The sequence below is a fragment of the Protopterus annectens genome, chromosome 6.part0, assembly GCF_019279795.1.
Source record: "Protopterus annectens isolate FY-2018-M chromosome 6.part0, PAN1.0, whole genome shotgun sequence".
Classification (NCBI taxonomy): Eukaryota; Metazoa; Chordata; order Ceratodontiformes; family Protopteridae; genus Protopterus; species Protopterus annectens.
In genome coordinates, this window is record NC_056737.1 from 14394511 (window position 1) to 14410351 (window position 15841).

Sequence of the window (15841 nt, forward strand, 5' to 3'; positions counted from 1 at the left end):
CCTTACCTTGACTGCAAGACTGCTCAGCCAAATGTTTGAGGGCTAAAGGCTCATTTGGGTTTTCTTGGGATTTGCTCTGTTCTCTTTTTTTTTTTTCTATTTTGTTCCACTTTTTTGGGCGGGGAGGGTTATTAATGCACTGACCAACAGGTGCGCATACTACGACACCCTTGTGTGTTTGGCAGCTCAAGGACTCAAAAAGACCCAAGCATCTGTACTGAATGAAATCCCTAATGAATTTATTAACATTTTCTTCTATAAGGAACTAAGAAATGTCATAAGTATCTTTTTTGTTGGCATGACATCAGCCAACGAGAGAGGTACACTAGCAGGGACATCCCAAGAAGGCACCGGACATTGGTCGTGAAGTCCAGCTTGTGGTACAATTCTTTGAGTTAGGAATATTACTGTAGTGGTGACCATTTTCACTTACAGTGAGCTTTACTTTGCTCAGTGCATACATTTTGGAAGGAGAATTATATTGGCAGTTCTCCTATTCTAGCTTATTTGTTCTGCCATGTATTTTCTCAAATGGGAGCAGTGGTCAGAATCAGAAACTCATTTTTTAAATATTATAAATAGATTCAATATTGTATCATCCTTTCCCCCAATTCCATACTAGTTAATTTATATTCCTCACTTAAGTAATTTTATATATTTGTTAGCATTTACTGAGAAAGTCCAACTGGTCAATGGCAGACCCATTTTCAACAAAGGCATGGGGGGGGGGGGGGGGTCCACAGTTAAAAAAAAATCTTATAGAATAGCACATATCAAGTATTACATACAAGATACAAAAATTAGTATGTAGAGAGAGAGAGAGAGAGATCTAGATATCCTTATATTGCACAGAGATGCACTTCAGTTGTACTAAGTAGCAGTGGTAGTGTTCACAACTTCCATTAGGGTAACATACAGGTGTAATAGAATGTGTAAGGCATTACTACCATACAGCCGATTAGTTGGTAAGAATTTCTAGGTGTGGCTAAGCTATTGAGTTTTCGGGTGAAATCCTAGTAGTTTAGATTTTGAATTTTATTCAAAGATTAGAAGAACTAAAGTTAAATTATCCATAGAAGGCACTCGCACAAAAAATTCTGTTATGTATAGACATAGTTATGTATATGTTATGACAGAGCCCCTCACTATCACTCTTCAAGAGGAACCTTGATGGGTAACAGAAAGTTCACACCGGGGATCACACCAACAGCACTACTAGATAGGGGCCAAGGGTACTAGCTGCTAGTACAAGGGTCTAGGGAACTACTAAAGGGGTGGTGAATACCGCACAACGTGGCTGGGCTAATATATGCCTTCGAGCAGATAGCCCAGTACCAACCTATGAACCTATTACTGAACGAGTTAATGCAACATATCTGAGATGTAACAAAAAAAGGAATGGAATATCTCAGATTTGTTCAATTTTATGGTAGTTACTTTTGCAGACTGTGGATACAAGAATTTGAAACTATTCCTACAGCCAACAAATGGATATGGAACCTGTAAGTACAAAATGAAATAATAAATGGAATACATTTTTCTTCAAGCAGGATATTTATTAATGAGCCATTTAAATGTATGTACTTCACTGGCAATATTCACGATTTCTTGTAAGATTGTTTCATTGATATGGACTTGCCCTCAAGTGAATAGATAGCGGTCTTACTTATAACCCGTATCTCCTGAGCTAGATTTTTACTGAACCTTTTAACAGTGTATTATCCAAATGGAAGATTCAGACTCTAACAGTACCAGGAAAAAGTATAAACTTTTCCAGTTGCATTTTTTCCGTGAGAGGAAAGATGGGTCTTATGATGAATTTGTACATTTTGAAGAGGAGGACCCTGAAAGTTAATTCATTTGTATCCCTCTTGGGCATACTTTAGTAACAACAACGATGAGTAGCATTTATTGGAAAATGAGATTTCTGACCCCCCCCCCCCCTTAGGGGTACAATCACCGGCCCTATGGAGGTCGGAGAAACTCAAGGGGAAGAATCAGCAACAACAGCAGAGACAGTCGTGGCAAAACTATCGTCAGGGGACCTGGAAGAAGAACAAGGATCGCTAGCAGGTATGGAATTAAATATGAGTATGTATGAGCAGTTTTTTTTGACTGAAGCAGAACATTTATGTCAGGTGGTAACCAACTGAGCAGGGATTTCAAAGTATATAATTACACTGGGCAAGTGGTGAATGAGAAGTTTGCTGAACTGTTATCAAAAGGCATGTCTTTTGTTTTTACAAAAAGATCTAATTTGTCTGAGATTTTGGTGGGCTTAAAACTATTTATTAGGAAATTTAACCTGTCTCTGAAATATGAGAATCAAGTTGAGTATCAGGCAAATTGCCTAAGAGTGACCAGTATATTTACCACCACCACCACCCGGTCCATTTCTGAACATATACGAGAGGATGTGCGACTTAGACCTGAGACATGGTCTGGGTTATAGAAGACAAAAAGGTCCGCATAACATCCAAGGGGAGGAGTTACAAGCCATCAGGAGAATAAAATCACAAGGCATCCAGTTCATGAAACAAGATAAAGGGGGAGGGGTAGTTTTGATGGACAACGTTACATATATCAGACATGGCTTATAGTAGAATTTACTCTACCCTTTTCGACATGTTTATGCAGGGTCAAATTCAGAAGGAAGAATGAATATTTGTGTATAAAAGAGGCTGTTATCCCCACAATATCTGGAGTTCCTAAGCTCCACAAGGACATAGTTAATCCACCATTTCGTCCAATTGTGGATTCCGGGAATTCCATCATGTCAGCTATTGCAAAATACTTGGATTTTAAGATGAAACCATGTGTTCAAATGGTGAAGCACCTGATAAATAATTCTTGACAGTTGTTACAGATGTGTAACAATATGGGGACAGTCACTCATGGCCTGTTTGTTACAACTTTCTTAAAAATCTGTACTCAGTGATCCCACATGATGTAGGACTGGCATGGTTTGCAGAATTTTTATGTTTCCATGTAGATTTGGATCAAAATAAAATTTATTTGCTTTGTGATCTTATGGAACTGGTTTTGTATAACAGTTGTATATTTTTGAAAACCATTTTTTTTCTGCAAACAAAAGGTGTAGCCATGGGTGCAGCTTCTGGAGTCATGTATGCCAATGCAGTTATGACTACTTGGGCGGAGACGTTTCTGCTAAATAATAGTTGGACCATGTACACTAGGTACCAGGATGACATTTTTCTCATATGGTCTGGGCACCAGGAGGCAATTTCGAGTTTCAAGGAATACATAAACAGCTGTACTGGTTTTCTAAAATTTTCGATGGAGGTGAATGACCAAGCCATTGCATATCTGGATGTGGCACTTAGAAAGGATACCAGTGGGTGTTTGGTGTCTAAAATATACAGGAAGCCCACTTATTCAAATGTCTTTTTTTTACATTTTGAGTTATCGTCTCCAGCAGAAAAGGGCAGATTTAAAAGGATAGTTGGTTTGGGCAGTACGGATGACAACATCATATGATGACTTTGTGGAAGAATGTTTTGTTTTTTTTTGACATAGATATCATGAAGCCTTTGTTGATTCATCTGTAGATAGTCATGATTAAAAGACAAAACAATGCATATGTGCCTTTTTTAAAGCCACAGTTGACTCCCCCAAGTAGGCTGTGGGAGTTATCTAATGGGGGCCTGAAGGAATAACTCGTGTAAGTGGAACTGTTTCGGCTCTGAATGACAAGTATGAGTTCCTTCATCACCACTTTTTCTTCAGGTCAAGCCGAGGTTAGAAGAAGAATTATGAAAAATTAGGTAATCATCAGGGAAGATCATGAGTTGGCTAACAAGTTGGGAGACAGCATAAAAAGTAGAAGAACAGTGCAAAACCAAAACTAATAATCAAACAAGAAGCACTGTTTCGAGGAGGAACCAAGCAGCAAGCTTGGTTCCTCCTCGAAACAGTGCTTCTTGTTTATTAGTTTTGGTTTTGCAGCTTGGTTCCTCCTCAGAAGTTAGGAGACAAGCCAACAATAATTTTCAGGAGAGGTAAAAACTTAAAAGATTTCCTGGAAATGCATGTTACTTCTTCCCCAGACAAGTCTTTACTATGAAAAGATGTGGGTTTTGTAAAGCTTGCCCCTGTGTAAAATGTACCCAGGCATTTGTTATCAATGGGAAGACGTATCAAATGCAAAGAAGTTATAACTACAGTAAAAGAGAGTGGTGCATGCAGCCCTATGTGAGTCTTGCACTGCTTTTTATGTGGGCAGGATGGAATGTTCGTTGAAAGATAGGATAAGGGAACATGTGTATGCTATTTCTAAAGTAAAAGAAACAAATGCTTTGGCTAGGCACATTAAATTGTATTCTACACATAGTTTTAAATTTGTTGTCTTGGAAAAATTGTTTGAAAACCCAAGGGGTGTTCCTTTGGGGTTGCATTTGGACAAAAAGGAATTGCTGCGGCAATTGAAATGCATTGCAAGTGTGAGTCGTAGTTTAAATGAGTTGATATCTGTTCAGACAGTTTTAAAGCTTAAAGCTTTTCAGAGAAGAGCATTTTATTTTATATATATATATATATATATATATATATATATATACACACACACACACACACCCACACACCCACACACACACATATACATATAACCCGCGGTGGTGGTGCTGCGGTAGAGTTGTCACCTCACAGTAAGACGCTGTCTGGTTCGATTCTCAGCTAGAGCGTCTTCTGCATGGAGACATGCGTGAATGGGCGTACCTTCGTTGAAGGTTGTGCATCAGGCCTGGCAAGCCAGTACGTAAAAATCAACTGCCAATCATTAGCGGACCGGAGTTCTGCTGTGGCGACCCCTAACCGGGAAAAGCCGAAAGACACAAACAAAACACATACATACATATAGGGTTCCATTCAGAATTTCAAAGCTCAAAACTTCTAATTTCATATGATCGAGGATCATATGTTCGAAGTTTCAAAACTTCGAAAATCTGAACGAAGATCAGCATACAGCGCAGACTGGGAAATTTCCCTTGTCCTCGCTGTAGTGCGATCTCGGAGTTGGTATATTTAAGTTACGAGGGTGTGGGGGTGCAGGGGAGCTTGCCCCCCTGCATGCACATGTTTTAGTGTGTTGGGGGGGGGGTCACAGTTTCGAGATTCCAAGATTTCGAGATTCTGAACGCGATATTCTGAAACTCGATATTTGAAATTTCGTAGTGAACCCATTTTATATATATATATATCGGCTTGACCTAAATTGTTTTAATGGTTTAATTCTTTTTCATCTTTTCTAAGCATGCTTTTAAGTGGTTCTGTTAGTATTATGTGATATATTATACAATGCTTATAATTGTATGTGGGCTCTTTAAATGTGATACATTGGAAGTGAGTTTTGAATATGATGGAACATTTAAGTGTATTTTATCTGATAAGTCTATCACAGACGAAAGCGCTAATCATGGTTGTTCTACTGAATAAAATTGGACTAGTTGCCGTTTCTGGATCCTGCCACTTTTTATTGGTGAGAAATGTGTTTATGCTCCTGGGGCTTTCAGAGAAGGAAGACAACAGTCAGTTAACAGAAGACCATCAAACAAAGAACTTTAGCAATGATGGATGGTGGAGCAGTGAGTACCATGGTGAGGTCTGGTAGCATGACCCTTAATGAAAGTAGTACAAGAAATATGGATTGAGAGAACTACAAGAATAGTAAATCATTCCAAAAATTTCCTAATGTTTTAAGCTGGTCAGCAAATAGGATCAGTTTGGACTGCAAATTTTTGATCTTTAGCAGATGTATACTGAGCAAGACAAAGTTAGCTCACTGTCACGGATGATTACAATGTTCAGGTGAAGTTTGGTTTCTCTAGTATAGCTAAAGTGTAAATGCAGCATTAATGTACTAAATGTTAAATCCGCTGAAGTCTTCAGAAGAAAATGCTAATATGAATTAACTCATTCCAAGTAATAGTGGAGCTCAGCTGTGATTTTTTTTTTTTAAAGCTACATAGCATCAACAAAGGGTTCAAAATTTGACCCTCTGAAAACAAACTCCTCAGAGGCTTATATCTTGCTGTAAAAAAAAAAAAAAAAAGCTGCAAACCACAGGCTTTCAATTAGTCTGTGTTTTAATTGTTTCATTCTGATGCATTCCTCCTAAGGATAAGAGGTGATTGGCAGCTGATAGTGTTGATCTTTTAGTATTAGTTATAGAATTAGTTTTTGGCTTGATAGAACCAGTAATCTGGAATAAAGTAGGAGCAGATCATTTTACCAATAAATTAGTATTGCAATATGGAAATGAGTGGGCTCCATGTGACTAAACAGATGGAACAGAACAAAAGAAAAAAGGTACAAATGTTCAAAGTCCAGAAACAGAAGTAAGATGGAGTAGGAATGAATCGATTCAAAAAGCTTCATAGGGGAGACAATGACTCGCAGAAGTAGGCAGCATGTTGCCACCACCATCTCTCTCGTGTATGTCAGATCATGACATGAACATGAGGCAGCTTTAGACCATGTATGTACTTTATTACAGAGAGATGTACACATGTTTACAGATTATTACAAACAAAATATCCTCCCTAGAGGCGTGTATGGTTTTGCACAGCACAGTGCAAAGGGTCCTATAATTGTCTATCATCCTGAATTAGTTACATGAAATGCCTGCCTTAATGTTGAGTGTTGCTACAGCAATCTTCTGAAGTAATGCATTGGTATGAAAGCTCTCGTGCAGCTGCACTGTCCTACTTCTACCAGTGAGGCAATCACTGCAGTAGTAGGAGTACCCATCCCCACCATACTGCTTATGGACCTGGGTAAGCATTTAGTTTTCTTTAATAAAGGCTAATGATTTATTCTGTCCTGGAGAGCTGCTATTTGCTTGTAGTGTTGGTGGTGTTATGGCGTTGCAGGAAGACCACTGTTACTGATTTACTGTAAGTTTCACTAAATTCTCACTAAAATCCCATAGTGCAAAGGACCAAAGATGATACTTGCCAGCACTACTTTTATGAATTGCTTGTGTTACTCTGCATTGGTGTGGCTATAGTGAAAGGCTTATTGTACTCAAGAAGTGACCGCTTCAGATTGGATCATAACTACCACTGATGAGCAGAATCCCCAGCGCTGAGTATTTTTCAGCAATCCCAGTCACAAATATTGTGTCTTATGGTTACTGCACATGTCTCTACAGGTGTCCTTTCTCAAGAATTGCTTTATGTATGTTAATATGATCTGTACCAGTGTTTTCATATTTTCAAGAAAATAAATGTTTTTTTTTTTTTTTTTTTTTTTTTGTTTTAGGCAGTTTACAAAGATTACACTCCATGTCCCCTTTTCATTCAGAAACAAAGAAAAATTCAAAGCTTGAAGTTCCCTTTTCGCCTTTCATGCACCCTAGATTATCTGGATCAGACTGTAGTTTTAGCAGGTTAGTGTTACAGATTTCATTTTAAAGTAATCTGTTAGTTTGTGAGAACTTTAAACTGATAACTGGTGAAAGAAAATAAGTCTCTGTGAATTGTATGTAAAGTGGCTTATATTACTTTTATTACACAGACTAGCATGATCTGAGTTTTTAAGAAATATTTTTAGTTTGAGCATGCAAGCTAGGAGAGCATAAGGAAATACTAGTGTTTTGATTATTTTTGTAAAGTGCTGCATGTCTTTTTAAGTGCTATATTTAACTGTCCATGTCATATACGATTGACTTTCAATCTTGTGTAAACCTAGAATATTGGATTCAAATTTAATTGAGCGTGCCATAAAACCACAACTTCAGTTAATGTTTTCTTTAACCAGGTAATTACACTGATTACAGGTTGACTCTTCAAACATAAGCATGTTTTGCTTTAGAACTGTAAACAATGTAGCAGGTATCAAACTTCTGTCACACTCCATACGAGTGCTAGAGAGGTTGCTTTAAAAATGAGCCCACAGTAGTAGAAAGAATGAGAGATGAGCAGTTTGGATTCAGATTAGAATGCTGCAAGACTGATCCAGTGCCTGCAACGAGACCAAAATTGGAGTAGAAGGTAGAGATTAGGAAAAGTCCAGCTGGGACAGTCTGTGACTTGAAGAAAGGATATGTCAAAGTTCCAAGAAAGCTGCTTTGGGCAATTCTTTGGTTCAAAGTCCTGGAAACATTGATAAAATTAGTTCAAGCGATGTATAAAGACCCAGTTACACAAGTAGGAACAATGTTCAGACCCTCAGAACAGTTCCAAGTTGTATTGGGGGAGCAACAGAGTCAGGCTCTGGGATTACTGCTGTTCATACTGGTGATGGACAACGTTAGCATGCGGGTTGGAGATGACAGATCAGTAAAGCCGCTGTATGCAGGCAATGTGGCATTGCAAGCAGACTTTGAACAATAACATCAGCAAAGAATGGGGGAAATAGAATGCAAAACTGAATGAAGAAATTTAGTACAGGTGAGACAGTTTTCACAGCAGCAAGTAGGAGAAATCAACAAAAGTGAAAACTGAGATAGAAGCTAAACTAGTGGAGCCAGGTTAACAGTTTTAACCATCTGTAAAGGGTGGTTGAGGAGAAGGGAAGCCAGAACAGGAGGTCAAAGCTAGCATTAGAGGTGCTACAGCCAACATGCCCAATGCGTCAGGGGTAGTGCATGACAGGGGACTACCAATGAAGCTGAAAAGTAAAGTGTCTAAAACGGAGGTGTGACCAGTACTTTTTTATGGTACCAAAACCTGGGCAGTGAAGGCAAAGCAGTTGAGGATGCTAGAGGTGATTGAGATTAAGTACTTGACATGGGTGGTAGGATGCCCAGTGTTGAACAGGCAAGATGATTGTAGGCAGAAGCCAGAGTAGCTCCAGTTTCAGAGTAGGTCAAAGAAAACAGATGGTGGTGGTTCTGGTAGATGTAGAGGAAAACAGAACATAGTTTGTTGAAGATGATTTGGGAGGGAAAAGAATGTGGAAATGGGGATGTCCAACAGAGATATGTACCACGTGAGAGAAGAAGGGTAAAGAAGGTAGGAGACAGACGCTGAATTGAGAGAGGTGGCAACATTAACTCGACACTCTGACCCATTACAGAAAATGGAGAAAAAGGGAGTTGATGGTGATTGCTTCAGACATATTTTCACTAAAAAACCTTCAGTGGTGCTTGCACTGCAGTTCTCAGTCATCCCCCTCAATGTAGGTGACCACATCTTCTCAGGAGGTCTACTTTACATCATTTTTTTTAAAAGGCTTCATCTTTGAGGAAAGGAAGATTGTGGAGAATCTGAGGGAAATGGAGTATTCTAGCACCTTTGCTTTCCTCTCTTTTTCAGAATCCACCTCTTCCTAGAAGTTGCAGTTCCCCAGTCCAGGGAGTGTTCTTTCCTCAGAAAATATAACATTTGAGGGAAATGCTTGGTGAACTTCTAAGGACCGTAATTACAGTCCTTGGAATAGCACAACTGCAGGTGTCCCTAGGGACTAGTATATACTAAGTCTGAGGTTTTTATTTATTTTATTGCATTTGTTTACCAGGAAAGTCCACTGGGCCTAAAAGAGCCCATTTTCAGTCAAGGCCAGGGGAGAAAATTAAACATTAATTGGTACAGAAGTAGAAACAGTGTTACACCATATTTATTTTATTGCATTTGTTTACCAGGAAAGTCCACTAGGCCTAAAAGAGCCCATTTTCAGTCAAGGCCTGGGGAGAAATTTAAACATTAATTGGTACAGAAGTAGAAACAGTGTTACACCTAGTGATTGCAGTAATACATACAGAATATATACATAAAAGCAGGAATTTAGTTGGTTTGATTACAGTAATATATACATAAAAGCAGTAATCTAGTTGGTTTGATAACAGTAATATATACAGAATGTATGCATAAAAGTAATTTAGTTGGTTGCCAGATGAATTCACTCAGAGAGGTATAAACAGATATATTTAATCGGTGGTATTGTACCAGTATCAACTGGTGTTTCCATATTCATAAAGGATGCGCACACCTCCAGACTGGCAGCCCAACATAATGCATCAGAGATGCTTCAGGTGCAGCCAACATTGGATAAGACAGCGATTCAGGTTGTAGCCTGCTATAGGTCCCCAGCCATGTCTCAAAACTCACACTCCACATTCCTAAGCACCCTGGAGAATATTAGGGTCCAACCTAACATTCTCATACTGGGCGGCATCAACTACCCCTTAACTGTGAAAACTACTCATGTACCAATACACTTGCCCAACGTTTCCTGCAATTCATTAATTCCAATGTCCTGGACCAGCTCTTTCTTACTCCCACTAGAGGTAGCAACATCCTTGGCCTGGTCATTACTAACATGGGCGACCGTCGCTCTATACCAGTAGTCAACATCTACCTGGTTAGATCTGACCACAAATTAATCGCATTGGAAATCCACATCCCCACCCACCCCCGCAAAGGTAGCCACTATGAAAAACTTCTCCAAAGCTAACTTTAGGCTCCTAAAAACAGAGGTGGCTAACTTCATGGCACCCATGTAATTGGAGAACAGCTGCATGACTGCCGAATCATACACTAATGCCCTGTGCGAACACGTACACAAATGCATGGATCTCGCCATACCCAATAGAAAAAAAGGAAGCCAGTGTGGTGGTCCCCTGCCATAAACTCTACAACAGAAGGAGGAAACTGATGCGGAATAAGGTGAAGTCCCAAGACTGGAAAAACTCCCTTATCAGTCTCAAAAAAAGTTGAGATCCCTCATCAAATCCTCTAAAGCTAGCTATGAAAACAGAATTGCCGCAGATAGCAAAGACAACCACAAGGCCTTGGCCTTCTATAGTTATGTAAAGCATCTCCACTGGCAATACCCAGATTTGCTCGGAGCTATTGCACAATGGCACCTCCTATACCGAGCCAACAGATATCGCCAATATACTGGCCGACCGATTCATTGCCAACTTTACCCTTCTCTCCCCCCACCAAAGGACCAATCACAATACCAGTAGATTGCCAGGCACCCAGTATTACTGCTGCACAGGTTAAAACAGCATTGTCCAAGGTCAAGAATACAGCTTCTATGGGACCTGGTGTTGTTCTTGGCTGTGTTCTACATGAACGACAGAGTGAACTAGTACCTCACCTGTGTGCCCTGTTCAGTCACGGCCTCACCTCGGGCTTTGTCCCTACCGAATAGCGCACTGCTAGTCATCCCTCTCCACAAAGGAGGAGCGACTACAGACCTTGGGAACTATCACCCCATTAGCCTGACGAGTCGGATATGCAGACCTATGGAGCACATCATCATGGACCTTATAAACAAGGATATAGGGAATCTGCAAACTCTGGATCCCACACAGTTTGGTTTTTGTGAAGGGTAGATCATGCCTGCTGAACCTGGGCGACTTGTTTGAGTCAGTCACCAGTGCTGTGGATGCAGGCAAGGTGGTTCATACAGCCTACCTTGATCTGGCCAAGGCCTTTGATAGCATTCCCCACTCAGGAATCCTAGAAAAACTCACTAAGCTTGGCATCAACCCCTATATCACTAGGTGGGCTGCAGACTGGCTCACAGAACCCACAGTGTGAAAGTAGCTGACTCCAAGTCAGACTGCCAACCAGTCACGAGTAGAGTCCCACAGGGTTCGGTCCTGGGTCCTCTCCTGTTTGGTATCTACTTCTCTGAAGTCCAGGCCAAACACAAAGGGACTCTGGCTGACAAAGTTTGCAAACAATTGCAAGTTGGGAGCCATAATTAACTCCCCAAGTCATCCTACAAAAAGGCCTCACTGAGACTGACTGGTGTCAGAACCATGGCCTTAAGCTCAATGCCAAAAAATGTCATCATCCCCTTTGGTAAAAACCCAGTTCCCATGAACTACCACATTGATGGTAGTCCACTAAACACAGAAGGCATTATAAGAGATCTGGGAACAAAGGTTGGCAGCAGCATCTCTTTTGACCACCACATTGCCACTGTAGTCAGAAAGTCTTATGTGGCAAATGTCATTACTAAGAGTTTTGCATCCAGAAAGAAAGAGGTCATTGTCTCCCTCTACTCTTCCCTCATTAGGCCACTCCTAGAGTACAATGCCCCATTTGGCATGTACCTCACTAGACACCTGCAACAACTGGAGAGGCTGCAAAAGTACCTCCCAAAGAGGATCCGAGGCCATAACACTTGTCATGTATGGACAGACTCAAAAAAGTTTATCTATTCTCGGTCTCATAACGCCTACGTAGAGGCGATCTCTGCTTGACTTACAAAGCCATGTCTAACCAGCTCTGTTAGAAATGCTACATCTAAAGAAATCCCAATCCCTCCGCACTACATTCTCATCCTCATTACCACAATCAACAGAACAAGCTGGAGGGACCGGTTCATAACACAGAGGCTCCACATGCTATGGAATAGACTTCCCATAAATGTCAAGTGGAGCGCCTCACTCGAGGAATCTTGGGTGGATGGGGGAATAGAAAATTCTCCCCAGGGAATCACTCTACTGGCTCTACTCGACCAAGGCACTAGATCGGGTGGCACAATGCTAGGGTAATCCTATGGGCTAAGCTTATAAATGCTCCAGGGCCATTAGCCTAGTAGACACATATGAACCTATGAGCAAGTGATGATACTTTCTCCAAATTTATTATTTTTTTCATCAATCACTAGTAGCAAAAAGCATAAGAGTTTAGTTATCATATACGGAGAAGAAGAGGTTAGGTTATAGAGCAGGTATATAGCCAGGAAGACTTGAGATGATTTTTCAGTTTTTGTTCGAAGGTGGTGGTACTGCCTGTATTTCTGAAGAAATGTTCCTCGTAACGTGAAAGCGCTTACTGTTTTTATCCTACAATAAAGTGTTGCCGTTAAGCCGTGGAGTGCTTCTTTTGTTTTCTAATTCGCTAACCGAGACTTTATCTTGAGAGGCACCTAGCCCAGGACTGGTTTGTTTTATCTGATATTTCAGGCAAGCATTTGCATCTATATAATAGTAGGTATATAAAAACACACGCGTATTCGAATGCAACGTTTGACATCTATATAATAGTAGGTATATAAAAACACGCACGTATTCGAATGCAACATTGTGTGAAAATTTCAAAGCAATCGGTGAACTTTTGGAGATTTAAGATTTTGAACAAACAAACATTTACATTTTTATTTATATAAATATATGCACACAGATCTTGGAAATGCTTCATAAAGGCATAACACACCTGTTGTTCTACATCCTCCCTCTTTGAGAAAATGGTTAGACATTATCACTGATATTAATAAATATACAATTTACACAGGAATAGTTTTCATCATGCAATTATACAAAGCTAGATACATATATACAACTATGTCCAAGTTGCTGCGTACTTCGCACTAGGCTTTAAAATGCGACCATGTCATGTGACAAACTTTGGAATCTTGTTTTGCAACTGGGATTGTCTCTACTGATTGTTCAGTCTTGGCAACAGTGGAATCATCTGCCATAACAGTATCAGGAGTCAAGACACATTCTGAAACAGGAATATCATTTGGATTGCTCTGAGAGCTTTATTTAACATTTGTTGACCGGGAAAGTCCAACTCAGACAGAGCTTATTTTCAGCGGAGGCCTGGGGAGAAACGCTCCAGACTCATGTCTTAGGAATGTGGAGGGAAACCAGAGTACCTGGAGGAAACCCACGCGAATGCAAGGAGGACATGCAGACTCCACACAGAAGACACCCCAGACGAAAATTGAACCAGAGACCCTCTTGATGTGAGGCCACGTTAACCACTGCACTGCCCGAGTTAGTGTCTTTATCACAGGTGATATCGGTTCTGCTACAAGAGGAAGATGCCTGCGATTTTCTCCTGTACTCCACACCCTCGGATTTACCAAATAGGATCTCTGCTTTGCACAAATAGTCGTTACTTGACCAATCTGGTCAAAGCCTTTCACCATTTGTATCCTCGCTGTCTGTCCTTTTTTCAGTGGACAAAGAAATCTGCTCGATTTGTCATAGGTGGACTTCTGGAAAGAATGCTTTCTAGATAACTGGGCTTTGATTGTTTTGTTGTTTTTAGCTTTAGGCCTCAAACTAGAACTGATGGACGATGTTCTAGTTTGCCCTGAAAGAAGTCTGTGAGCAGGTAAGCCAAGGATATCATCATGGGGTATGTTTCTGAGATTGAGTAGAGTCAAAAAAATTGGCATTATCACACTGACTTCTCAAGTAATTGCTTTGCACTCTGTACTGCACGTTCAGCCAGTTAATTTGATTGCAGGTACTCTGGACTACTAGTAACATGTCCCAAGTCACATTCTCTGGCAAATTTCTGAAACAGTTGACTGGTAAATTGAGTACCATTGTCAGAGATTTTCTATGGACTGAGAAAATGACGTTTCAACTTAGTAATGACTGTAGTAGACGCACATATATTGGAAATGATTCTTAAAGGTGCAACACACCTGTTCTACATGCCTGCAGTGATAATATTGTTAGGGTGAGACACTAATATCCAGTCTGTTGTGGAGCCCCAGTTGTTATTTCTGTGGGGTCTTTCTGATGATGTCTTCATTTAGTTGGGAGAAGTTGTAAAGGTTTGTTTTTTGAGGGGTTGTGGGTAATGTCTAGCCAGTCAATGCTTCCATCATCTAGGATGATGGTTTCATTATCTCTGTTTTGGGATGTCCAGGCAAGTATGTTTTCTAATATTGATATGTTGTTTCCTGAAGGAATATACAGAGCAATTATGCAAATGTTTTTATGGGTAAGTTTTAGTATAGAGATTAGTACTTCGGTTATGGAGAACTTGCTTCTGTTCTGAGTAGGGAATTGACGTATATTTGCTAGGGAAGAGTATTGCTGCTGCTACTCATCTCTTGCATTTGCCAGAGAATGGGACTTAGGACATATTACTCGGGCATGAATAGCCTGATATATTTTACATATGATTTCAACCAGGTTTCGGTAGCTACTATATCATCATGGTTGTTTTGTGAAATCCACCCCTGGAGTTCAGGTATCTTGTTTCTAAGGCTTTGGAGATTTACGGTTGATAGCATGAGAGATTTGTTAGGTTTTCTGCAGCTGGGGGGGGGGGTTTGGAGGTTGGATTGTACATCTGAGATATAATGCTTTGGCAAATTATGTGGGTTATATCTTATAATTTTTTTTCCCTAAAAATGGTGTAGTTGCTGGTGGTGGTGTTGATAATGGGGGGGGGGGGGGGGTTGGAGAGGTAGAATTTTTCCTTTGGATAGCACAGAGGTATTAGCAGTGAATAAGCTAGGGTGGACGTCTGAGTAACTTGATAAGTGGGAGTTGTGTGTGGTGGTTGTACAGGTGGGTGTAGGAGGTATGTTGAGTGTCTCGAAAGTTGTGATTATTGTTAGGAGAGAGAGAGTGAGAGAAGTAAGATAATTGAAATAGTAGTGAGACATGTCAGCTTAAAATATCAGTGTCTAACAAAAGATTAATCTAAGTAGCTCTGGAATACTTTAATCACTGGAAGCACACAAACAGGGTTATTTGGCAGTTATAGAGAGAGTTGTGATTAGTATAGACAATGCAGATAAGTAAAAGCAAAAATTTATTAATTTAAACAGTAACTGCTTGGGACTGGAAGACTGTGTGTAAGACTGATTCAAGGTATTATGGCCCATTCTATCGGCAGTTGGCTGGAACCCTTCACTGTTGTGCATACACCCTTTAAGCTGTAAAACTTTACAAAAACTAAGTTGTAATTCACCTATTAGAACAGAAAAGCTGTAGGATGTCAGGTTCTTGCTTCTCTGAGGTTTTATTTAGTTATGATAGCCAGCTTCAGTGGATTAAGTAGATTTTCTTTTATGCAGTTAATCCCGTGGGTGGGGGGTCGCACAGAAAAGAAACCCATGCAAATTATAAACCTGGGAATGGGTACAGGATGAAAATTAATTT

At 40.1% G+C, this 15841-nt stretch overlaps 1 protein-coding gene across 6 annotated transcripts in view; it reads left to right on the forward strand.

The window, feature by feature from the left end:
* Nucleotides 1–15841, forward strand: part of G2E3 (G2/M-phase specific E3 ubiquitin protein ligase) — a 1254036-nt gene that overhangs the window by 909540 nt on the left and 328655 nt on the right. For all 6 annotated transcript variants that reach the window (XM_044073806.1, XM_044073803.1, XM_044073801.1 and 3 more), the window contains one exon: nt 7279–7405. In XM_044073806.1, the coding sequence (XP_043929741.1) occupies nt 7279–7405 (127 nt within the window). The remainder of the gene's footprint in view (nt 1–7278; nt 7406–15841) is intronic.